This window comes from Nylanderia fulva, unplaced genomic scaffold (assembly GCF_048542155.1).
Source record: "Nylanderia fulva isolate GAGA-0341 unplaced genomic scaffold, ASM4854215v1 Scaffold9, whole genome shotgun sequence".
Lineage (NCBI taxonomy): Eukaryota > Metazoa > Arthropoda > Insecta > Hymenoptera > Formicidae > Nylanderia > Nylanderia fulva.
In genome coordinates this window covers 5,450,963-5,476,818 of record NW_028191026.1, presented here as the reverse complement: position 1 = coordinate 5,476,818, position 25,856 = coordinate 5,450,963, and the positions used below count along the sequence as shown (strand labels likewise).

At 32.9% G+C, this 25,856-nt stretch overlaps 2 protein-coding genes across 10 annotated transcripts; one reads left to right on the top strand and one right to left on the bottom strand.

The window, feature by feature from the left end:
* Nucleotides 1-8: 8 nt before the first annotated feature.
* On the top strand, nucleotides 9-25,148 carry RSG7 (regulator of G-protein signaling 7). Of its 8 annotated transcripts, none has more exons than XM_085489694.1 (23): nucleotides 9-73; nucleotides 203-1,085; nucleotides 2,021-2,272; nucleotides 2,670-2,766; nucleotides 2,921-2,971; nucleotides 3,050-3,205; nucleotides 3,373-3,596; nucleotides 3,681-3,753; nucleotides 3,829-3,907; nucleotides 4,193-4,306; nucleotides 4,398-4,523; nucleotides 4,686-4,872; nucleotides 5,384-5,476; nucleotides 5,599-9,780; nucleotides 10,736-10,948; nucleotides 11,193-11,351; nucleotides 11,610-11,998; nucleotides 12,205-13,795; nucleotides 17,733-17,926; nucleotides 18,108-19,462; nucleotides 19,843-19,974; nucleotides 20,682-20,896; nucleotides 22,794-25,148. In XM_085489694.1, exons 3-14 carry the CDS (start codon nucleotides 2,048-2,050, stop codon nucleotides 5,662-5,664), a joined length of 1,491 nt encoding a protein of 496 aa, XP_085345820.1. In that variant the 5' UTR covers nucleotides 9-73; nucleotides 203-1,085; nucleotides 2,021-2,047; the 3' UTR covers nucleotides 5,665-9,780; nucleotides 10,736-10,948; nucleotides 11,193-11,351; nucleotides 11,610-11,998; nucleotides 12,205-13,795; nucleotides 17,733-17,926; nucleotides 18,108-19,462; nucleotides 19,843-19,974; nucleotides 20,682-20,896; nucleotides 22,794-25,148. The 8 variants fall into 8 exon arrangements, with proteins under 8 accessions (XP_085345820.1, XP_085345817.1, XP_085345816.1 ...); XM_085489691.1 differs by having other exon boundaries at nucleotides 3,681-3,907; nucleotides 5,599-9,095; nucleotides 9,584-9,780; XM_085489690.1 differs by having other exon boundaries at nucleotides 3,681-3,907; nucleotides 12,205-12,399.
* Nucleotides 6,406-18,928, bottom strand: LOC146719685 (monocarboxylate transporter 12). Of its 2 annotated transcripts, none has more exons than XM_085489686.1 (5): nucleotides 17,978-18,928; nucleotides 11,649-11,926; nucleotides 11,216-11,342; nucleotides 10,752-10,931; nucleotides 6,406-9,747 (listed from the first exon to the last, which is right to left on the bottom strand). In XM_085489686.1, exons 1-5 carry the CDS (start codon nucleotides 18,004-18,006, stop codon nucleotides 8,526-8,528), a joined length of 1,836 nt encoding a protein of 611 aa, XP_085345812.1. In that variant the 5' UTR covers nucleotides 18,007-18,928; the 3' UTR covers nucleotides 6,406-8,525. The 2 variants fall into 2 exon arrangements, with proteins under 2 accessions (XP_085345812.1, XP_085345814.1); XM_085489688.1 differs by lacking the exon at nucleotides 17,978-18,928 and adding an exon at nucleotides 12,362-12,554.
* Nucleotides 25,149-25,856: the final 708 nt, after the last annotated feature.

Sequence of the window (25,856 nt, the reverse complement as noted above, 5' to 3'; positions counted from 1 at the left end):
ATTTAATCTTTTGCGTATAGGGGAAAGTAAAAAAAATCCATATTCCATATAGATCCTTTAATTAAAATAGCAGGTAAAAATTATTCCATTGAAAAAACTAAATTATTTTTTTTTATATATTTATATACATATGTATGTATAAAATATTTATGCATTTTGTATATTTTATATATTTATATATATTTTTATATATTTGTTTTAGATATTTTGTATGTTGCTAGAGTAGAAATTTCTTCGAATAGAAATTAAAACAAGAACTCTTCAACAGGTCGCGTTTCCTTCATAGCATTAAAAGACGCTCCGCTTCGCGCAACCGCGTCTCTTTCATTTATCGACTGTTACCTGTCATTGTTCGACAGGATTTCGATCTTCGCCCTCCGGCACTCGACAGCAGTGAAACGACATTCGAAACCTGCGCACTTGCAGCCTCGGCATGAGGCTCCGTCAATTTAACGCGCGCACCCCTTTAGAAAGCGCGAACCCGCTGCGTAGATGATGAAAGCGCGCGCGCGCGCGTTTCCATCCCCCGTCAGCTATCTTGACCTGATCTTCGCTCGGGTCAACACGCGAAGCATCGGGAGGTGCTGCGAATATGCACGTCGAGTAGATGCGATTTCTCTTTCCCCTCGGAAAGTGTCCGGACGATCGTTTTGCGCCCAAACGTGACCTGGGGTCGCCTCGCCTCCTCATCCCGAAGAGGAATGATTTTTTGAACGTTTAGAGAGAAAAAAAAACGCTAGTTCGAGGAGTGAGAAGATTCTTCTGTGATCAATCTTGGATGCAACTATGAGGATTTTTGGCTGCTCCCCGAGAAGGGTGCTTTGTGCTGCGATGAAGCATGATGAAGGGGTTGCTGGACAACTGGACACTTTCAAGTCGGATGCTGTAAACTACTGCTAAATACTCTACTGTCACCTGATCGTCACCTCATTGTTCTCCATCAAGAAGACGAAGAGAAGCGTATCGCGCAAATTTACGACCCTTACGGACACTATGAGGGTCGCGTCGATAAATTTCGTGCTAGACAGCGCGTGAATTTCGCGTGATTTGAGAACGAATCGGTGGGTCAAGGTGTTACAATTGAGGTAGGTCTGTATTTAGAAGCGGAGTATCGATTTCTCGGATGTTTTTATTTTATTAATAATTGCAATTTATAACAGAGAGAGAGAGGGAGGGAGGGAGAGAGACAGAGCATCACAGAGTTTGTGCGTAATTCAGCCTTTTTGCTCTTCGTTTTTTCGTCTTTTTATTCAACGTTGTCCAAGATTGACCGATGAGAGACGTTATCCCGCTTTTCCCCTTCCATAGCTACCTATCATCCCTTTTGAGCGGTCAGAAGGACGAATGATTATATGGTGAAGAAGGGGTAGCTATACAATAAGGAGTAAATATAGAATATCGTCTCGAGTGTCAATTTTGGCCAACATTGACTGACGACTTCGAAAATTGCGGATCCCTATCTTTTCATTGAAAGATAAAAAATTGATTCTAAATTGGAATCGAGGAATTTTGTCAGATAAAAAAATAATCAAGTTACTGGAACACACACTCTGTGTTGTATCGTAATTGTATAAATAATTGGTCGTGGATCGATGTCGTAAAAACTTCGCTCACGCGAGAAAAATTGCACAAGGCTATTGAGATATATATCTCAAAAGACTCTGTGGTACTTTGCAAGCGAATTACTCGTTAAACTTGATCTGCGTTGTAAGGCCAGGATTTAATGTATATTTTTAATTTAAAAAATACATACTTGATTATTAAATTATTAAAGGTAAAAAAAAGAGCGCCAGATTTAATGTAAAATCAAATATTTCACAATTTTATAATTTTTAAATTTTAATTTTGCTTTAATTCATACAATTATTTTCTTTATATTTATTAACTTATTATATTCTGTTAATTTAATAATAGCATTTAATTTATATCATTAATTATCTAATTAATTTTATCGTCTTTATATATATTGAAACTGTATTTCTCTTTCCCTCTTTTTAATCCCTTTTTGTGTTCTTTGCAGGAACGTTGTATCTTTCGTAGGGTGGATATGGTAACTATGAACTCCGAAAAATCGGCTTGCCGCCGAAAACCAGTGGAGAAGAGCAGTAGCAGCTGTAGCGGCAAAAAGACGTCCGAGAGTGTCGAAGAAGCGGACAAAAAAAACGAGGACGTTCGTACGAGCGAATCACCGGATTTATCCCCCAACACCCCCACGTACAACGTCACTGCCTCTTGCGCCGAAGACACCCCCAATTACCTTGTCTACAAAAAAGTAATAGTCTATAGAATGTATTATAAATATAAATAGATAATATATGCGCAAGATAAATGAGAAAGCAAAATTCAAAGGATTTAATAATGAAAGATAACAAAAGAAAACTTTATCGAGTGAAACTTCTCTTTAATCTTAACGAAATATTAAGGTTTCAATCTTGTACATAGATTTAGTCTTTAGGAATAGACTTAATTAAATTCAACAATCTTGAGATTTCAAATTATTTTTATCTGATTTTATCTGTATTATTTTACTCTAATGATTACTTATTCAGATAAGAATATTTCTATCTTTTAAACATAATATAATAATATTGATTATTCTGTTAATCTTTCCAAATATTTTTTATTTTATGTAAAATAATCTATACACATTCACGCATAATTTTTTCCAGATGGAATCAATTGTAGAAAAAATGTTGGACGAATTTTGTGGTGTCCCTGTAAAGACAGTCAAAACTTTTATGACAAAGACGCCTTCTGTTTTCACAGGTAAAAATAGAACGATTATGTTTTATTTATAAATATATAATAAATATGATATGATATGTGAAGTATATCAATTTGTGAAAGAAATATATATGAAAATTAGATTTGCTTAGAGTAATCTTAAAGATTAACAAATTCTATATGGTTTGTATTTCAGGCACAGATCTTATAGCATGGATGATGAAAAATATGGATATAGATGATCAAGGTAAAAATTATTTGTTAATTTTTAGAGTCTGTTTGTGATTAATTTGAAATTTAATTTGAAGTATATATTTGTTCACAGAAGCTCTTCACGTGGCTCATCTTATGGCATCCCATGGATATTTCTTTCCTATCGACGACCACTGCCTTACCGTAAAGAATGATAACACATTCTACAGGTTTCAAACGCCCTATTTTTGGCCATCAAATTGTTGGGAACCTGAAAACACTGATTATGGTACAAAGACATATTAATGTTATTAATTTATTATAATTGATTATCAATGTTATCGTTTTATTATACTTATATTTATTTAATTTTTTGTATATGTATATATTTATAATTAATTTGATACCGCTGTATTATGATACATCTATTGATGCGTACTATGTTAAATGTTACAGCTGTCTATTTATGCAAGAGGACGATGCAGAATAAAACGCGACTGGAATTGGCGGACTATGAGGCGGAGAATTTGGCTAGATTACAAAAGATGTTTTCACGAAAATGGGAATTTATTTTCATGCAGGCGGAAGCGCAGAGCAAAGTTGACAAGAAGAGAGACAAATTAGAAAGAAAGGTCTTGGATAGTCAAGAGAGAGCCTTCTGGGATGTACATCGGCCAATGGTAATACTTATTTATGTATATCTGCACCTATAAATAAACTACGATTTTTAACACCCTGCATATGTATCGAGTTACATTTTGCAGCCCGGATGCGTAAATACAACGGAACTGGACATTAAGAAGGCTTGTCGCAGTTATAAATCTGTTATACAACCAAGTAAGCATTTGCATCTGGGCGTTGCAGGTGGCAAAATATCGCCGTCTGCAGAATCGAATCCGACCTCATCGATAGAATTTTTGCAGAAGCAGATCGAGACCCTGAAAGATAGATTAGACAGACCGGTCATCAAAATTTCGAAAGTCGCAGAAGCGTATGTCGCTAGAATTATCTACTTTAACGAAGTAAATTAAAATAATTTTTTTAAACGTTTGTTGCGCATCAAAGTTAAATCGAGTTTTAATTTTATTGTTCTTCGTAAGAGAAAGAGAAGGTAAAAGATAGCCTTCCAATTTCATTTTATCTGTATTATTCGATGATATAATATTATAATTTATTTAAGCTTTCTTAAATATATATATATATATATATATACACATATATATGTATTAAACAATGTAAACGTTTATAGACTAATCAATACATGTGATATTTTTAGTTTCATTGGATACTTTGAGCAGTACATGGAATACGATCCCTTCTTCACTCAACCCGAGTTGACAAATCCATGGATATCCGACAGCCCAGAAATGTGGGAGCAGGAGAAATTAGCGTATGTAGAGAAAAAAATTAATATTCATGATATTCAGATTTAAAAAGAAAACGACGTTACAAAATATATGTATATATTTCCGGATATGCAGAAAAGAAATATCCACCAGAAGAGTAAAAAGATGGGCGTTCAGTTTACAAGAACTCCTGCAGGATCCCGTCGGTAGAGAACAATTTATACGTTTCTTAGATAAAGAATTTAGCGGCGAGAATCTCAAGTACGTATAATAATCATCCCCGCGAATTTTTACCATCACATCTCTAAATCATTATTAATTTTATTTCGAGAAGAGATTTATCGCTCATGTGTCTATATCCATATTCATTCAACGAATGTTAAATTTACATCAGGGAGACGAGATCATTTATGATATGTGCAGATTTTGGGAAACCGTTCAGGAATTGAAAACTTTACCGCAGAAAGACGTCCAGAGTAAAGTCGAAGAGATATGGCGCGAATTTTTGGACACGGATGCAAGTTGTCCGATCAATGTCGATTCTCGATCTTACGAGATAACGAAGAAGAATCTCGAAAAGCCGGACCAATGGTGCTTCGACGTTGCTGCGGTATGAATTTAATTCTATTATTTCATATATAGAGGAATGAGAAGAGAAAATATATTTAAAGGATTAAAATTTAGAAAAATTGTTAGCTATATATACCTATCTATCTTATTTATCTGAAATGAAATATAAAACTATTCGAAATAAACTGTTAAGTGATTGCGACCAGTTTTTGGCGAATTAATCATAAAAATTCTCAGTAGATAATAACTCATGTTTTATTTAATTTTCAAGTAGACTTTATGTTCAAAAATTCTAGATATATAATATTATATATTATATTATATATTATATTATATATTATAATAATGTTAATATTAATATTATATTATGTAAAATATCTATGGTTCAAACAAAATTCCCAAATAGCAAACTGACGTCAAAATGACGTCATTCGATGTCAAAATGGCGCACGCTTGCTACCTGGGTTATTATAATTTTATTCAAACTATTTTATATACATATAATTCATATATGTATAATGTTTATGCATATATATTATTATTATTAATAGGCACATGTATATCATCTAATGAAGAGCGATAGTTACTCGAGATATTTACGTTCGGAAATGTACAAAGACTTTCTTAACGGATCCAAGAAAAAGGTTAGTTGCATAGTTTTCCTTCGTATGATTCGAGAGATAATTTTGAATCGTAATTAAATATTAATGATAATTTAAACAATAATGCAAGAACTAACAGAGCTACTTTATTTTTAACATTTCAGACTTCCGTGAAAGGCATTCGTTCCATCGTTTCCTTCACAGGACGAAGAGACACTACAGTTTCATAATCTGCCAATGTTTCTTACGCTTGCTACACATAAATCTTGCATCTTTACTTGCCATTTCGTTTTTTATGCTTTTGTTAAACATTGCATAAAGGTGACAAGGACATTTTGAGGTTTGAATTAATATTTTCTATTTAATTTTCTTTCTTTTCATTATTCTTTGACACACTTGCAATTAAATATTTTATGTCGGTAACTACAACAGTTGAGATTGCTTAAAACATTAAGTAGAGTCGTATGCTTTCCGCAAATTTATTACACAATAAAGGGATTGATTACAAATCAATTCTTGCATTTTTCCACTATTTCACATCAATTGTTCATGATATTTATCTAATTGTGATCTTGTTATCAATTTCAAATGTCATTCACTTTATCATAATTTCTATTTAAATAACACTAAGAACATTAAAACATGCAAAACATGATGTGCAATCAAATTTTTGCTAAGAGAACATCACTTCAAGTTATAAAATATTGCTGCGTTTGTGGGAAGCATATTTTTCGTTATATATATATATTTTTTTTTGTTATAAAACTTCTCCCACATTGCAGCATATATACTTTTGAGCAATTTAAAAAGGTACATATGCATGTAAATAAAGCTGAACTGAAGAATTAGGAATGTTAGAAACATACGTATAGTGTAACATGAATTAATTGTATAATTAGTATAGTATCAAAGAGGATATGTATTATCTTCAACAAATCAAACAAAAGAGAATTGAGCAAAAGACACGCACATACATGTACAGAAATATATTTTGCATATATGGCTCTACGTAACATAATCTCAGCATTGCCGAAATTTTGAAGAAAATTATAAAAGAAATATCTCGTTCCATATTGTTCTCATCCTTAGTTTTCTTCGAGTCGCTATATTCGCATTCGATACATGAGACTTGTGTCAGAAAATTCCTAGAACTAAGTGGATTACAATAAAACTAAATTAGAAAACATATTTATTACTTATTCTCTCTCTCTCTCTTTCTCTCTCTCTTTCTGTCTCTCTCTCTCTCTCTCTCTCGTTCGCGCTCTCTCTCTCCCTCGCTCTCTCTCTCTCCCTCGCTCTCTCTCTCTCCCTCGCTCTCTCTCTCCCTCGCTCTCTCTCTCTCCCTCGCTCTCTCTCTCTCTCCTTCGCTCTCTCTCTCTCCTTCGCTCTCTCTCTCTCCTTCGCTCTCTCTCTCTCCTTCGCTCTCTCTCTCTCTCCCTCGCTCTTTCTCTCTTTCTTTCTCTCTTTGTTATTTTTTCTTTATCTCATTTAGAATAGTTTTTTATCTCTATTTACAGTGTTAACATCTGTAGAAATAATTACAAGCTTTTTATCCGAAATTATTTTAAACTATACTTCAATATTTTTCAATTAATCTAAGTATTATAGTATTTGAAAAATCAAAGTTTTGTTGTTATAAAAAAAGGAAGAATATTCTTGTAAATTAGCACATATACTTTATATTATTTTCTTATATCGATCGCTATTGTAACAAAAATTAACTATAATGTAAAACAAACTATAATGTAAAAAAAGTTAGATGCAGAATGCATGGATCTATTAAATAAAGGATGTCTAGAATTCATAAAATCAAAGAATGTTTTACATGCTTCAAGTTATATTTAAGAGTTTTAGAGTCTAATTAATGAAGTCTTCATTGCAGATAAGATCTATATGAAGAGAGAGAAAGAGAAAGAGTTTTAGTCTATCTATTTAGGTATTAAACCGCATAAGTTATGGCCCCACATAGTCTATATTAGTTACGCGATTACTTACAATATATCATTAAATATATATCTTACCTACTCAACATTTAGTATAATTGAATATTTATTATATGATTTATAATTGACAGATGTCTGACTAAAAATGCTAATGTGTTTGAACCACTAGAAACTTTCCTGATCGCTTTGGCACAAAGTTGTCTAACGGAGAACTCTTACGATACACACATATAATATATATATATATATATATGTTCCTATCTACGTCAGTTCCTGATATGTTTCATATTTCTTCATTTTAAATTAATTTATAGATAACTCTTATCTTGTTACTGGCAGTACATTATTTTCAACAATAGTAGACTTATGTAAGGCTAATGAATGGTCAAATTGCTTGAATTGTATGTATATATATATGTAGAGAGACTTGTAGAAACTAGAAGAAATGATATATATGAAGAAACATCTTTTTTAAAAATTATATTTTAATCTTTAAAGTTCAAATTGTTAAATATTCGATAAAGATTGACAAATTGATGAAAACAATAATTGATTACCTTAGTTGTCTCCGTGTAATTTTGCGTACATTTTATATATTATGCTTTAATTTAATAATTGTGCTTCTTTACAAAAGATTACCTAGTATGAAATTTTATACAAAAATATATCATTCTTTGAAAATTTATTTTATTTCAAGCAATATATAAGTATTTGATAAAATATAAAATTATCTCTATGCTGTTTTCAGCAGTTTGTACAAGCTCTCATTACATTATGATGTATTAATCTTAAGTAATAATGGCATAAATCGCGGAATACTATTGTCGTGATAAATGTCTGTTGTGCAAATAATTATATATACATGAAAGAGTCTAGGAGAGTCATCGATATCAAAAACTTATGTGAGAATTTTACAAACTTTTCCAAAGATTCTCTTCTTCGAATATATATATTTTAATAATTATAGATATTAAATTTGCTAGATAGAACGAATTTGAACGTTCGTTTATGTATCCAAGAATCTTTGAATCCCATTCGTAAAATTCTAAAAAAAAGCTAGTGTGCGACCGTAATTGAAAAAAAGTCTTTTATAATATATCCGGCCTTATTTTGGCTCTTAATTAAAACTGAAAAACGTTCGTGAAACTTTACATCGCTTCTAGGTCCTTTTTATTGTTCCTCTTGATGATTGGCACCGCCGCCCAGAGCGCGGTGCCCAGGATCAAGATGATTCCGAAGGCCAGAAAGATGGGCTTATAGGAAAGCACATTCTCGAAGATGACCCCGCAGACGGGCGGGCCTACGAGCTGCAAAACTCCATTGACGAACAATGATATTCCGTAGGACGAGCTGAGCTTCTCGGTCCCCAGCATATCCGCCAGGATGACCGTCGTGATGCCGATGTACATGCCCGAGGATAGGCCGAAGAGGGCGCAGAAGAAGGACAGCATGGTGTAGCTGGTCGCCATAGGTAGCAACGCCAGGGCGATGCCGCTGGTGCCGAGTCCCACCACGAAGTAATAATATTTCGGGACAAAATCGATGTCGGACAGAGAAGCGCCGCTGATTCTGCCAACGAGATCCAACGCGGAGACTATCGACAGCAGCAGGGCCGACGAGTTCCTGTCGAAACCCTCGGCGATCGCGTAGGACGGCAGCAGTATCATGAAGTTCGTGTTGCTGATGGCCGACGTGGTGTTGGAGATCAGAATTACCAGGTAAATGGGATCCCTCAGCACGCTGAAGTCGAAGAAAGGCTGAGTCTTCTCGGACTTCTTCTCGAGCTTCCTCGAAGATGTCTTCCGCGAAGATTCCTTCGCGCACTTCTCCACATTCTGGGAATTCTCCGCGATTTTCGAAGACTCGAGCTGTTTGCCGTTCTTTTCGGCAACAACGCTGCCTCGTCGCGATAAATTCCGCGTAAATTCGTCCTCCTTCGGGAGACTCGGACGAGTCGTCAGGCAAATCTCATTCTCGACATCCGCCCGCGAGATGTCATCCTGCGCGCGAGAGATCGCGGAGACGTCGGAAGATCGTAATCGAAGAACTGTGTCGGTGCTCCGATCGTTCTTCTCGGGATTACACGACGTCTTCTCGCTGATCGATTCTAGAACCACATGGTGCGAGAGATCCGAAAGCTTATCGTCATTATTGTAAACAGTTTGAAGATTCGAATCGTACTTTGATTCACCCTGTGTCTTTTCAGCCTTCAACATGCGTTTCCCGTCGATAGTTTCGTCGAGAGTCAACGCTTCGTTGTCGATGCCTTCGTCTAGGTATACGATTTTCATGTGCTGCTCGACCGGATGGTAGAGCAGGCCACAGACTAGGGTATTCAGCGTGATAGCACCCATGATGAGTACAGCACCTCTGAAATATAATCAGAAATCTAATTTAAGTAAGGTATATATAACCAGTTTTACTTTTGAGAATTATGCTACGTTTTAATTTTTAAAAAATTATATTGATTATATTAATTATTGACACATCAAATGCGAAATATTTTCAATTATAATTTTTCGGGAGAATCATTTGTGAGATATTTCATTTTCTTTTTTTTGAAAATTTTCTATATATATATTTTAGTAGAAAAAAAATAATAAATACAAAAATATATTACATAAATTAATTTTATGAAACTTTTCTTATAGGCATTTTATTAACGAAAGCGCATTGTCAAATAATTATATTTTTTTGAGAACCACACACGCGATTCAAAGCACTCTGAAGAATGATTTATTTACAATTGTAATTAAAAATGTTATTTATTATTGATTTTTATTAATATTAATTTTTAAAACTGGCCAAATGTATAATGATATATGCAATTGTATATTTATTAAAAAATTTTTATTTTATTCTTTTTTTTATTATTCTAATATCTTTTCTATAACGGATAAAAAATCCTGAAAAGAAAAAAATATTTCACACACACACACATAAGTAATTTATTCATATAAATTTATTTATTATGCGATAATTTATTAATTTAAAAACATTTATGGCTGGAAAGCAAAAACAAGTCAGTTTATAAAATTTTAATATTTATATCATAATATTATATGTGGTCTGAATATTTAATGCAATTGTTGATCGTTAATCGCATAAATTAATTAATATTCAAATCGAAGCGTCCAAATTGCTTGAGACCTTTTTGGAATGAAGTTTTCGGCGAAGATCCCAAGCCGTGCTTTGACTGTATGCATGTATTCTCGAACCGCTTCACAGCACTTTTACCTTTTGTCCCGGGTCATCTGAATAATTGATATTTTTTCTTCTAATATTTATTGCCTTTATATATTTTGCAAGATTTAACCATCAAGTGTACATGTTATTTTTCATTTTAATTATTTCCTAGATTTTTTCTAAGTTACCTGTATCCGAAGCAGTCCAGGAGATATTGCAGGAACGGCGGTAAAACTATGGTGCCGATTGCGCTGCCGGAGATGCATAAACCGTTTGCCACCCCTCGCAGCTTCTCGAAGTACTGCGTGACGATGTAAACCGTCGGTGGAAACGATAATCCAGCCCCGATCCCGACCATAATTCCATAACTAAATAGAAAAGAAGCGTACGTTGAATCTTTGTGTAAAAAAAATCATCCGTGCTGCGAAATAAAAATTCTAAATTCTTGTCTTTTAGAACAAGATTTTTGATGCGACGTAGTCTAGATGGTTTATCTATAGCTTAAATCGCAATAAATTCTTTCAATAATAGAATATGTTATGTACAATGTCGTAAATCATTGAAATTAGAGTTCTAAAATTATTAAAATTAGAATTCACGCATTTGTTTATTCACTTGCGTGTTTTCAGACGTCAATCGAGCAGCATCATACCTGACGTAAAGATAAGAGACCGAATTGGCAAAGTAGCTCAGCATCATCCCGCTGGCCGCGAAGGTGCCGCCAATTAGAGTCACGGTTTTATAGGAGTACTTGGTCGACAGGATACTAGATAAAGGACCTGCAGAAAGTATATATATATTGTATATTCTTATGCAAAATGCGCAATTACTTGTTTCTACTCATTTTATTTCATTCATTTGATTTTTATTCTCTAGCACAATTTTATTTTTACTTTATTAAATAAACCTTCGCGCGTATATAATAATCAGAAGCTCATCGAGAGAAAGATTAATACTTTAATTTATAATTTAAAATTAATTGATTTACAATTAGAGAGATCTAAAACTCTGAATAACATATCACAAAAAGAATGAAATTTTTGTAGATCTGCGATTAAGATATCCTTGCGGAAGCCGGGATTTACCTAAGGAGCTGTACAGAAAGTAGCATAACGCCGGCATCCAAGAGGCCGCCGTGGAAGAGGCCTTGAAGACGTGCAGAAACTCGACGAAGAGGACGCCGAAGGACTTGACGGTGCCCGGGATGAGGAAGTTGACGAGGAGGGCGGAGAAGAGGACCACCCAGCCCCATCCGCCGTCCGGCGGGACCATCTTCGTCTTCCTCGCCTTCCTTCGCGTCGGCATACTTTTTTCTATCGCGACGCAAGCGGGAGGTTGCGTGCAGGTTTCCTGCGACTCTCGGCTGCGAACATTCGAGGGAGATGTTGTCTCGTTACGCGTGGATTATAATAGACACTTTCTGCCGCGGGCGAAGGTAAGAACAAGTATTATTGTCGGCGTTAAAAGAATAGATCCCGACGATATCCTTGAACGGCGGCGATTATACGCTGTTTCATAACGACCCGATAGAGAAATCGACGACGTTCAATAAATTTCAACGAGATTATCCTAGCGTCTTCCTAGCAACACCGATTCTCGCGCAGAAGCTCTTTCAGGTTTTCATTTATTCCTTTTTTCCAGATCCTTCCTGCGTCCCTTGATTCACGATATTTGCGAACAAACGAGGGACAAATCTTTGCCTGGATCATCCGATTTCTTTTCCCCCAGAAGGATTCTCTTTTCACACTCAGCTGCATATACAGCTGATAAGCCTTTGTGTCTTCACCTGAGCACGCACCGGGAATACGCACGTACAATTTTTATTGGAATTGTGAGGTAAAACGTGTCCCATTACTATTCCGCGAACGGTCGAGGGAAAACTCTTCCATCTGCGACGAGTTAGAGCTATTATTCACGTTTTGCGTTTCTAATTATAAACACGTGAGATATATATATATATAGTTGGGAAACTATTTCAGTCGCGTCGTATGAAAGAGAGAGTATATTTAAGACTCATATTAACATCATGATCGTTTATACATCGTAGAACACATCGCAATCATCGGAAATTCACAGGATGAAAGTCGTTAAACAAGACTCTCGCAAGACTACCTTCGTTTTAATAGACTTGTAATAGAGTTTTAATGGACCCATGAGTATTACTTTGAGAAAAAAAAGATCTCTCGGAATTGATAGTTGAGGTTTGAAATAAAGAAGAGTAAACCTTTGATCAGGGAAAGAGAGTAAGAGATTTTTTTTCTGAAAATTTTAGACCAACTCTAATTCTTTCTTGTCCTCTTTTAAAAGCTTAACGCGAAGCTACAAAAATATAGCGAACGATAAAAATAAAATACTTAGCGGTATACTCGCATTGACGTCTCAGCTCGCGATTTGTGTCTTTGTCGTATTAATTAGCATCTCGATGACGAGCGAGTTATGCTCTATTCGCGCATCGGTCGCCAACCAATCGTTCCTAACAGATCCGGCTATCGCGTGGCGCGTAGCTATTCATTTAGAATCACGTGGCTTATAATATGTGGCTTTTAGATTTGAACCTTTCGTCACGTTTTGCACATATCTGCCCGTTAATTGAAGCCACGAATCACTGAAAACCGGACTTTGACAGTTTAATAGAGAGATTCTAGCGAAAAGCATTAATATTTATTCAACGCAGACTCGTTACAAGCGTCATTTTTTTCTTTCGTAATTAGTTATACCAAACATGTGAACTTTACATTCAAAATTTAACTGCGAGTGATGTCTATGTAGATAATTAATATCTGAAAAATGTTTCTTAGACTTCTGTTACACCCTTTCATGAAGTTTCTGTTAGAAATTTCAGAGCAGATCGTTCGCCAGATTTCTCACTATTTTAAGACGAATAGGATACGTATTGCAAAATATTTTTATTACATTCGAGCACCGATGAGCTCGTAAATTTGTCAAAGAGACGTCATCGAGATATCTCAATCGAGTATAAAAATAAAATTGATTTCAACGCTTCGAGAGGAGGTGCTCGTGTATTTTCAAGTTCTCTTAATCACGGGACGGTAATCTTGCTAATCGACGCCGCCGAGGGTCATCATCTGCATTTGCATCTTTTATTCCGAGGCGAGGCATCACGTCAGAGTAGTACTGGGCAACGGTGAGAAAAGTCCCGTAATCGGCCGCGCGGTTACACGGCTAACACTATGCGACAGGTAGACGCATCGCTCGCAAACATCACGCCTAGGTATCTATTATATGAATGATACGATTTACTACGGATGCGTAAAGCGCGATTGCGAGCGAGGGAAGTGTGGGACGGTCGGCTTCGCGATCGCGAATTCAAAGATTCTTCCCCGGATTTTCCTTGATTCGTCAGCGATGAATAATACACAGGATAACAATAATATTGATTTATAGTATTATTACTTTATAATTGATAGCATCATGAGTTATTATGTACAATTATATGATTAATTTTACAACTATTTATATTATTTATATTATTTATATTATTTAGATATAATTAAGAGTGTAGAGAGCAGGACTCTTTCTCCCTTTTTTTTCTCTAAAGATTTATCTTTAGTACATATATTGGAAAACGAATAATAATGATAATAATTTATAATATTATTAACTTAAAATTAAATAATGTTATGAATTATTATATATAGTTATATGATTAATTGGTATAACTGTTTATATTAATTACTTAATATTATTTGTATACAAATATACAATTAAGAATGTAGAGAGCAAAAATTTGTCTTCTTTTTACTAAGATTTTTCTTTATAGAAAAGTCAATAATTTTATGTGTATGCATATAATGACGGATTATGCTAAATACTTTTTTTTTATTTAAACACGCATATATTGAAAAGCAAATAATAATACCGGTTTTATTAATATATTCGTTTAAAACCGGAAGTTTATGTGTGCACGTATTATTATATGCGCTAGGGATTAATGTCGCAAAGAGATTATGTCAAGTACATTATTTCGTAAAGTGTAGAAAAATTATCGGTTCTGTTAATGCGTTCTTAAAGCCGGAAGTTTAAATGTGAACATATCATTACCTACATCAAGAGATTATGTCAAATGTATACTGTTGAAAGCTTAACGTTTGCGAATAATCTTATATACATTGTTTTAATCGAGTATCAATTCTATATTTATTATTAAATAAAAAATCAATTGAAATGCATTTAATCTTACACGATGTACGATACAAAAAAATTATTAAATTGGAAAAGGGCTATTAAATCAGGGCCATCTAATTCAATTATTTTGCTCGCGTTTTATTTGTTTATTAAATAAATTAGTTGATCAAATATTAATAGCCTTGGGGATGATATTTGTTCAAGTTTTAAACCGATAGTGAAGAATTATTCAAAACTATGTCGAGTATATAAGTATGTTGTCATATATACTCTATCATTACATGCACTTTAAGAGGCATCAATAAAAATCTCATAATTGCTATTTATATAAAAAGTAACATAAGAAATATTGTATATCTAGAATTAGAGGTTGCATCAAAATTATATAAAGTAACATAAGAAATATTGTATATCTAGAATTAGAGGTTGCATCAAAATTATATACATTTTATTTTTTTAAATTTTTTTATAATAAATTACTATATATTATTAGAATATTATCAGTGAAAGATTTTAAATATAGAATATTTTTTTACATTTATAATATTACTAGTAATATTTGTCTATCTATGGATTATAAATTAGTATATTATTGAAAAATGTATTTATTTCTGGATACATTACGTTCTGCTCGCTATGTGTGTGTATGTACGTTATTAGATTTTATAGCAAAAAGAAAGTTACAAGCTTTCTATATATATATATAAATAGTCGCAAGGAAAAATATTATTCAACAGGCAGATCCCACAGATTGCCTATTTGGCAATAAACAGCGATTATTACGGCAAAGCAAGAAATCCTCAAGATACTTTATATCGTGTATAACTCGACGTTTATTCACGATAGGAAAAACAACCGTGTCGTTATGACATTAAACAATTTTAATTTTTTTTATTTTAAATGTATGCTTATTATATTCTTAAACTACCGTTTAAAATAAATACTGACAAAAGCTTATGTAAGATATTGGTCGAGACTTAAAGCATTATCTAAGCTCCAACTATTTTACATTGACGTTATACTATTATAAAGTTGGGTGGTTCGTTGCGTTTATGTCATTTTAAGTTATATTCAGTATCGAGAAGTTGAATGGCTTATGCTTATTTCATGTATAACTTGACGTATTGGTTGAGTCTCTTTTTATATAGCATTGCATAATATTTAATGATCTGAACAATGTATCTCATATCTAAATCCATTTATACCTACAGATCATTGTTACAATGATACCATGCATGTTACGTTGATAATTGCATCTATTGTTTTGAACACATTGTATTCTCATACGATTCGAGTCTTTTATGTATCTAAAGTTGGATTCTATATATCAACCCGATGATCGTTAAAGTAGTCTTTTTTTTTGTTGTAAAGGTTTATGTATAAATGTAAATTTAATTTCTCTCTCTTGAGATAGCGCAATAAGCAACAAACGATTTGTTGAAAGGTCTTGAAGCATTACGATGAATTAATATTCGCAAATAAAATCCGAAAGGTGAAACACGTTCCGATACGAAGGTAGATGTAAATTACACACATACACACACATATGCGCGCTAACCGGTATCTGTCCCTTATAAAGGCTCAATTTACATATTTTTTATTATATTATAGTAACTATTATTATTATTTACAAGTCTCTTATTATAGTAATATTCTTCCTGCGCGTTTTAATTAATCTCCTGATTGGAGAAGGAATGAGATTTTTGCAGATTATATTTATTTTGAAAAAAATTGATATATAATTATAAAAAAAATATATCTTTTATATGTATTTATTTATTTATTATTTTCAACATATACTAAATTATGCTCTCTCACTCTTTGTCTCTCTAAATTAAATAATATGTAGTGTAACACAAAGAAAAAATTTATTTATAATATTCTGCTTAAATATAATATATTGTATATAGAACATAGCTAAGCAAAGATGTAGTAGAGAAACACATGACATTTCGATTCTAAATAATAAAAATGTTGTTTTTGGCTAAGTTTACAGATATATACATGCTACGCGTTCGTCATGTGTTTATATTAAAGCTATTTAATTGATTTCGCAATATCACTGCAAACCGATCTAATAAATAATTTACTCTTGTGTTTTCTCACCATTTTTTGCTTTGACTTTTTTACAATTTTGCAATTGCGAAGAGATCTAAGCTAAACTGAAATCTAAGCGATATTTTAGATCATTTTCTCCATTTTTCGCTAAACGAAATGTAGATAAATTTTATGCATTGTTTGGAATTTATATATTCCTTGTACATATACATATTCGTTTTTCAAGAATATGAACAGGAAATATAATATAGCAGCTTGCAATAATATCATGTACACAAAATATAACAAATACATATATATATATTTCTCTGCTAGGTTTCATAAATCAAACATATGCATGATTGCATGACGTGAGGAAAGACACGCGATACATAAGATTACCACGCACTAATGACACTAGTCAACAAATCTAACATCCTCTTTTTATGTCTCCTCTTTTTAGTCAACAAATCTAACATGCTCTTTCTTAGCGTTATGTCTTAGTAACTTTTCTTAGAGTGTTTATGGTTTTCTTCGAATCTTCTAAGTCTGGCTATATAATACAAATATTTTTATAATCTCAGGTCATTTCCAATATTTATGTTATATTTATAATTTTATTTTTCTCTATTTATGCTGCAATATGTAGCATTTAAAAACAGATGCTACAGATGTGTTTAAAAAAAATTTAATTTTATTATTTTAAATAATATATACTCAATTATGCTCTCTCTTTCTTTTTTTAAATTAAATAATTTGATATAGGAAAGAGAAAATCGGCTTGTGTTTAAGTAAAACAAGTCAGAATAATGAAGAAATATAAAAAAGTACAGAAATAATTTTGTCAAGAAATATTGTTTTCTATTTTAATTTTCATATTTACATGTATTTACATATATGTTTATACTTTATAATATGAGTTTAATTTAATATGAACTGTTGAAATAATCATGAATCATGGCTCTAATAAATGATATATTTTTCAGATTCTACATGAAAGGCAATCTTGTAAACTAAGAATCAAAAATTCTCTACGGCTCATATAAAACACGAAAATCTAAGGGTCAAGGAATTTAACGATTAACCAAATGAGCGACATGAATATTTTAGAGAAGCAGAAGAAACCCACTAATCTAAAAGTCATTGATCAAACAATGGATTCGACCAGCTTTCATCCGAGGTAATAATAAAAATTAAATAATAATTAAATAATTAATAATTGCACACTGACCTGCTGGACATTTCCTCTGGTTTCGACATCTCTTCTTCTCACCACGGTGGAAGGACGGAGGTGGCGGCAGAAACTCGCAACTTCACCCGCAGAGATTCTCTCTCTTTCTCACTCACTCTTTCTTTGGCAGGAAGGCAACGGGAAGCAGGATGCTCATCGGACGTTCGCTATCATCCTGTGTCATGGACTAGACTGCACACTGGCACTGGAGAACCCGTTCCTCTCCCTCTTCTTTTTTCCTCAGCTCTTCTCGAACCGGCGCAAGAACACCCGAAGGCTGCCCTCGACTTTTATCGTGCCAAATCGGTCACCGCGCCTCGCCATCGTGAGATCGGGTGGTGCGAGCACCTTAAGTACGTAAGAAATATTGGTGTCCTTTTCGAGCTCTCGACTATCGGCCTGGGTGGACTCTGGCTGGTTGGCTGACTCTCTGTCTGGTTGGCTGACTGACTCCGGCTAGCTGGCAATGCCGACTTTTAACTGAACCACCACACGGAATACTGCTCCCGGTATACCGCGGAGAGACTACAAGGTGGAGACAGGTCGAGTAGCGTGATCCAGCGCGCGAGAGGGTGGGAGATTTCTTCCGCTGCACGCACAACCACCGCTTGCTCGGCTCCCACCATCGTCAATGGACATTAGATCGCAGATTACTTTATGCACACCGCAGAATATAGGATTCCAAGGATGTATACCTTCAAAAATTTCTTCGCTTAATAAAAGCTGAACATCAATCATCTTCCAATTCAAATCCCAATATTATCAGGAAAATGAAGAGCATGTATGATATAATTCTTGTAAGTACCCAGCAAGCATACATCATTTTGACGTTTAATACCCAAGTAGCAAACTGACGTCATTCTGTAAGATTAGCTACATATATATAATAATTATAATAATCATCAGAATTATTATGAGTAATACAATTCTATCAACAAATGTCAAACTAGTTAATGAAGCAAATTAAGTCTCTTCCATTTCTATGTAATAATATTGCAAAAAATTGTCATATTCGCAGCTAGTAATTTTTAGCTCCATTAACGATCTATCAATTTATATTATAATCGCTATATTTTATTCTACTGATTGTGCGAGTCCTATAGAATACACGGGGAGAATTTCTTTTGCGCTCGTCTTCTCGGACGGTGAATCCTGATCTTCCTTTTAGGCAACGACCTTTCTTCTTGCACTTCTCCTTCTTCGATCTCCTCCTTGCTCGGCGAGTCTGGATCGTCATTCTGCAGGTTCGCATCATTAGTTTTTATTTTGCGACTGTACGGTGCTATTTTTATCCCACGCAGTTCCTCCTCTTTTCTTCTTCCTCTTCTTCGTCTTCTTCGTCCTTCCTCGCCCGTTCTCGAAGACTACCTGCGCGCACGTAGCGTTATTATTATACGGAACTTGAATCCAAGAAACACCCGAAGCAGATCGGGGCGAGGATCCAAAAGGTTTCTCGATCGAAGAGTTCAAGGAACTTAACTCGGGGTATTGAATTTATCTTATTATATATACATTTGCTACATTTATGAATATTAAATTGTTTTCATCAAGACCTTTTATACTATACTCGCCAGCTTTTCGTCCTCGATTAATATTCAAATCGCATATGAAAAATAATGGAAAGGAACAATTTGCCTTTCTTCGAACGAGCAAGAAATCGAGAAGATGTATATGATTATTCATTTTTATTCCTCAGCGTTTTTCCGCGGCTTTCGCGACCGGATCGAGACTCCGCGAAGGGGTATTTTCTCGCGCTTTTTTTCTCTCTCTCTCTCTCTTCGACGGCGCCAGAACGGCAGCGTACACCTTTCACTACCTTCGCAACCTTCCACGTGCGATTATTAACATAATGTTTTCTATCGTAGGTCGCTTTTCGCGCGAGGACGGCTTTCATGACGCGGCGCCGCACGTCCAAGCCTAAGCAAAGCACTAACTCGAGAACTGGTTTTGCCGCGGAATACCCGAGTCGGCGAACAAAGAAGGCGGCATTGATTACGGTAAACGTCCTTTTTTTCCTCTCTTTCTCCCGAGAAAGAAGGTATTTGTCGGATACGTGAATTCTTTCCTTGCGATGATCCGCGGCTACTTGGAGAGCACCCGGACGCGATCATCACGAATGAAAAATCCACGCCGAACACTTCTTCTTTGGTCTTCATATAATTGCGGAAAGGAGAAATATATACACTCTCTGAAAGAGACGACCGTTAAGCGCAAATACACTGTAAAGCGAGCTCCTAAAACAGACAATTTCGATCTTTCTAATGGATTCAGAAAAAATATACCGTTACGGCGACCTTGTGACCGATGAACGAAGTGTGCTGCGGATAAAGGACTTGCTGCCATATCTTGAAATGAAAAAAAAAGTTGTTTATGCAGCAATAATTAATTGTAGTAATAAATAATAGTTTCCTATATCTCCTATCAGTTTCTGTATTACACCTATGTTTAAAGTCCAAGGAAACCGCAGTGCATTAATGTATATGTATAACGCGAGGAATAGAAATCCTAACAAAATACGTAGAGAGGAAATAGAGATACAAAAATATGTATGTAATGAAAAAACTTTAACTCAGATCTAAAAGATTGTAAAATCTACAAAGATGAAAACTCTTGGAACAGATTTGGAGAACCGTTAACCAAAAAGCTAAGAAAAACCCTCCCCAAAAAAATTGACGTCTTAATTAACAGATTATGGTGTTCGCAGATGTATCGAGGGACACGAAGAGAGAAGAAGAAAAAACCGCCAAGATATTTATGGTTTTTATTACGGATACGACAACGCATCGGTGGAAGTAATCGCGTGGCATCAATATTAGCCCCGCGGTCTGGTCAAGAATAGCCCAGGTGTGGGAATCCCGTCTGACCACCTTGCGCCCTGAGATCGGCGGCGTCTAAATTAGGGTGAATGTGCCGTTGGAGGTATATTTTGCATATATTATCATTATTCGATTATCGACTGGCGACCGCTAATAAGCGATTTTTGTTATGCGAGCTGCGTGTAATATCGCTATAAATTGGAAACAAAGCGAAAATATAGAAAAATAATAAAATTAAAGATGTAGCGCCTAATGTGAAGAATAATCCTTACTTTAAAACCAATACAAGATTCAATTGTTCAATTGACATTATAACATTTTTCATAAGTATGCATTATAGCAGATCTTGTCACCGTTTTCATGGAGAGGCAAAATATTGAACAAAGATATGCGATAAAAGTTAAATAAAGCATTTGGCGATCATGTTTTATCTCATGCTCAGATTTTTCGATGGCGACAAATACGTTTCTGTATGGAAGATCGTGGAACAGAGCTGAAGATGAAAATCTAAACACGTGATAAAGCATGATTATGAAATACTTTTTTTCACTTTTCATAACAATTCGTGGAATCTCTCTTTCAATTTAACTCACAACTTTATCGCATATCTTTGTTTAATATTTTATCGTCCGATAATGAACGGTGGACGAGGCTGTCTATTAATACACGCTTACGAAAAATATAATAATGACACATGAACTAGCGACCGAACTAATCGAAACTTGAACTGCTTTTAAAAGAAGGCTTACATATTATATGTATATGTACATATATATATATATATATATATATATATATATATATATATATATATCAAAATAATATATAAATAAATAAAATATTTCACGTTGCTTTTATTCAATGGTTAAGAATAGAATTACTTGTTTCTACGTATATAAAATAAAAATTAGTTTTTTAATTGTTTTAATTATTTACATAGAGAGAGATTACTTAACTCATACAAAAATATAAAATTTATTGATATACCAATTTATTGAATATAAATATTTGTCATTTTTAATTTAAAATTGTAAATTTTTCATTTTCTCATATGGATCTTTTAATGCTCGAAAAATCGTCTGAATTAATAGGAGAATATATTTTGCAAAGAGGTAGTAACGATAGTGCAGCGATAAATGTCTTTAAAATGTTCGAAAAATTATTTGAGTTAATGGGAGAATATAATTTGCGAAGAGGTCGCTATTAGGAGAATATATTTACGAAGAGTTCTTTCAAAAATGACGGTCGGTAAATTAATTGTCACCGTCGATAAGTTACCATCGTCGATAATTATCGACGTCTATTTTCGATCTTACCTCTTCGTAAATATATTTTCCTAATAACGACTTCTTCGCAAAATTATATTCTCCTATTAACTCAAATAATTTTTCGAACAATTTAAAGACATTTATCGCTGCACTATCGTTACTACCTCTTTCCAAAATATATTCTCATATTAATTCAGACGATTTTTCAATTGTCTAAAAATAATAAATTCATAAATGTCAAATTTTTAATCTTTAAAGCCATATTTTTTATCTTAATATTTTTATCTTAAGCCGTATTTTTTCTATTGTCAGTTCTCAGCAGGAGCTGTTTTCCCTTTTATACAATAGACTATTCTTTTCTATTATCCTCACAAGACTTTAGGCTTTATAGTTCTTTTTTTCATTTTATCTTTAAGATGCTCTTTCGGAAAGAATAACTTTGCGTCCTTAAATATTGCATTTCAAATGTTTTTAGGGATGAGATTTATGTTACAATATAAAAATGCTTACTTGTCTTCAGAGAATTGTTTTTTATTCCGGAAAAAAATTCTCTAGTTTAAACTTTAAATATCGATATTTTATCTATCTATTATCTATATCTTATCTATATCTAACTTTAAATATCTATATCTTATTTAAATATCTATCTAACTTTAAATATCTATCGATTATAAAATTCGAAGAATTCAAAATACTTGTTTAAAGTATCTTAATCTGTTTAAATCATTTCAGGTATCAGTCGAAGAGGCGCAAAATATAGCACGTCAATTAAAAATTCCATACATCGAATGCAGTGTCAAGTTACGGATGAATGTTGATCAAGCCTTTCATGAATTGGTGAGAATCGTCAGAAAGTTTCAATTGTCGGAACGACCACCACTGAAACCAAATTACAAGAAGAATAAGAAGAAATGTTGCGTGCTGTAATAAAGAAATTATCTTGACAGATGATTTCATACTAATTGGATGGGGGAGTTCTAATTCCAGTTAGAAAGAATGGTAAATTTAAAATGGCAGAGAGATATGAATTTTTATAACGTACTTTGTCGACGACTTTTTACACTTTTTACACATGATTCATCATATAATCAATATATATGTGAACATTAAAACAATCGCCAAATATCGAATATATACAAGAAAACTTAAGCACAAAATAATCAAATCACATGTAAGTTGTAAGATATTTAAATTCTTTTAACTTTATTATGTTTTTTAATTAGTAATTTATAAAGTTCAATAGAAAGAGTATTTTTTTCTATATAGCAATTTTTTCATTGCACAAATAGAAGCAATATCCCAGTGACAAAGAAACAACTTTTTTAAATTAATAGAAACTGTCTACATTCAACTATTTTATAGGTTGCAACAGATTAAAATTTTATTTATTTTCATTATTATGTGTAGTAACAAAAGTTGAATTTATTGGAAACAATCGTACATGTCAAATGTTGTAGAATCTTTTTATAATATAACTGAAATTTGTTTATGTTAGATCTTAATGATTTGATACATTTGACATTAACAATTTTGTACATAGTAGTAAATATGATTATTCTGAAAAAAACAAAGCAACACAAATTTTATTCTGTAATGATAGAAGTTTCTAATATATGCTTCCATGACCAATATTTGAAAATATATATGGGATATAAATATATAGGATTCATACTGAACGTAAGATATATTTTATACTAAAATATAGGATTTCTTCTTTGAAGTTCTCATTTTTACGAAATGCTCTTGTACGAGATTTGTCGAAACACTTAATTTCAATAATATCGTTGGTGGTAAAAATTAAGGCATTTTTAAAAATATAAAAAATTAATAATTTTATACTACTTAAATGCACTCTCTGTACTCTCTGCCACTTTTCGAAAGTATTTCTGCTATTATTAGCAGTGTTCTAATTCGTCTTCCTTTAGGTTGAGTCATAATACCTAATTATGAAAATCAAAATGGCGTAGTATATTGCCAAATGAACGAATTATTAAACGCAAATTGTTTATGTTCATGAGTTATGAGTTTATAAGAATTGTTCAAATTGTTTAGAGTTATCTCTATATATTTACACATAGCACTTAGTGGTTGAAATTTTGTGCTATTGTTGTTATACGGAAGTCAGAATGGGGCCAATAACATTTTTAACACAGACGAACCTGTAATATTAACAATATTTTACTAGCATATACTCCACAAATTCTTATTAACTGCGTAACATTTAATATTCTCAGTGGATTGTTTTTTTGAAACTACTCGTGTATTATATGTTGCACAGACAAAAATAGAAAGGATAAGTTGTTTATATTCTAATATATATATTTTTTAAATAAAATTAATAATTTATCTATTTACTTATTTAACATATTTTTGTTTGTATCGAAAATTAAAAGTCTTCCAATATAGTTAAATGCATGTATTTTATTCTACGATGTTATTTCTATTTTGCGAAAATTATTACAATATACAATAATATTTTAATTCTTTATAATTTGACTTAAATACTTTGTGAATTTATTTCAATGATTTATATGTTTATATCAGGTAGTAATAATATAATGTTGTTTAAAACGTCATATTTGTGGAGATATGAAAATGTGTTCAACAAATTTCGGTTTCACCAGCAACCAGAATATTTCAACTATTTCAAATATTTTCACATCACATTTTATCATAGTTCTGTTGTTGGTGATACCGGTAACGAAATATACTAATAATAAAACTAATAATAATATACTAGCTTTAATATTATGTAGTTCATAATAATAATATGCAATCTATATATAATTCTACAAACAATATTATACGATGCAAATTACAAAATCTTACGACGGATATATCACACTTGACAGTAAATCAATTTATATATACGAACGTGTATCTTGCAAAATGTAATTTGTAATAATTTGCGAAGCGACAGAAATCGAATAAAAAAATTCCATTTATTTTTGTAACCGAGTATATTTATGTTTGTAAAAAAAAAAAGAATGTCTATATATACATATGCAGACTGATTTTTAGATTCAATGTATATGTTTGTTAAATAACTTCTGTAAACCAAATAATATGAATATACATTAATTGTTACTACGCTTTGTTATTTCCAACCTTCTGATGCTATTTTATCTTAAAATGGAGTTAGAATTTGTAGATTATATTTTGCGAAGAGATAGTACAACAGTAGGTGTATTTTAATAGTCCGAAAAATGTTTGAGGCAATAGGAGAATATATTTACAAAGAATTCTCTTAAAAATGACGGTCAGTAAATTAATTGTCAACGTCGATAAATTACCATCGCCGATAATTACCGACGTCTATTTTCGACCTTATCTCTTCGTAAATATATTTTCCTAATAGCGACCTCTTCGCAAATTATATTCTCCTATTAACTCAAATAATTTTTCGAACATTTTAAAGACATTTATCGCTGCACTATCGTTACTACCTCTTCGCAAAACATATTCTCCTATTAATTCAGACGATTTTTCAATTGTCTGAATTAATAGGAGAATATGTTTTGCGAAGAGGTAGTAACGATAGTGCAGCGATAAATGTCTTTAAAATGTTTGAAAAATTATTTGAGTTAATAGGAGAATATAATTTGCGAAGAGGTCGCTATTAGGAGAATATATAAGCAGAGAGTTCTCTCGAAAAATAACAGTCGGTAAATTATTATCGTAATTACCGCCATCTATTTTCGTATCTAGTAATTACGATGGTAACTTATCGATGGTAATAAATAATTTACCGACTGTTATTTTCGAGAGAACTCTTTGCTAATATATTCTCCTAAT

What these genes read in the sequence shown, in the direction of transcription:
- RSG7 (XM_085489691.1), top strand. Translation starts at nt 2,048, where the DNA reads ATGGTAACTATGAACTCCGAAAAATCGGCTTGCCGCCGAAAACCAGTG. An exon ending in TTTAGCGGCGAGAATCTCAA is followed by an intron (nt 4,524 to 4,685) that starts GTACGTATAATA and finishes TGATATGTGCAG; the next exon opens with ATTTTGGGAAACCGTTCAGG. An exon ending in TTAACGGATCCAAGAAAAAG is followed by an intron (nt 5,477 to 5,598) that starts GTTAGTTGCATA and finishes TTAACATTTCAG; the next exon opens with ACTTCCGTGAAAGGCATTCG.
- LOC146719685 (XM_085489686.1), bottom strand. Translation starts at nt 18,006, where the DNA reads ATGTCGAAACCAGAGGAAATGTCCAGCAG. An exon ending in CTTTCTGTACAGCTCCTTAG is followed by an intron (nt 11,343 to 11,648) that starts GTAAATCCCGGC and finishes TACTTTCTGCAG; the next exon opens with GTCCTTTATCTAGTATCCTG. An exon ending in GTCTCTTATCTTTACGTCAG is followed by an intron (nt 10,932 to 11,215) that starts GTATGATGCTGC and finishes TTTTCTATTTAG; the next exon opens with TTATGGAATTATGGTCGGGA.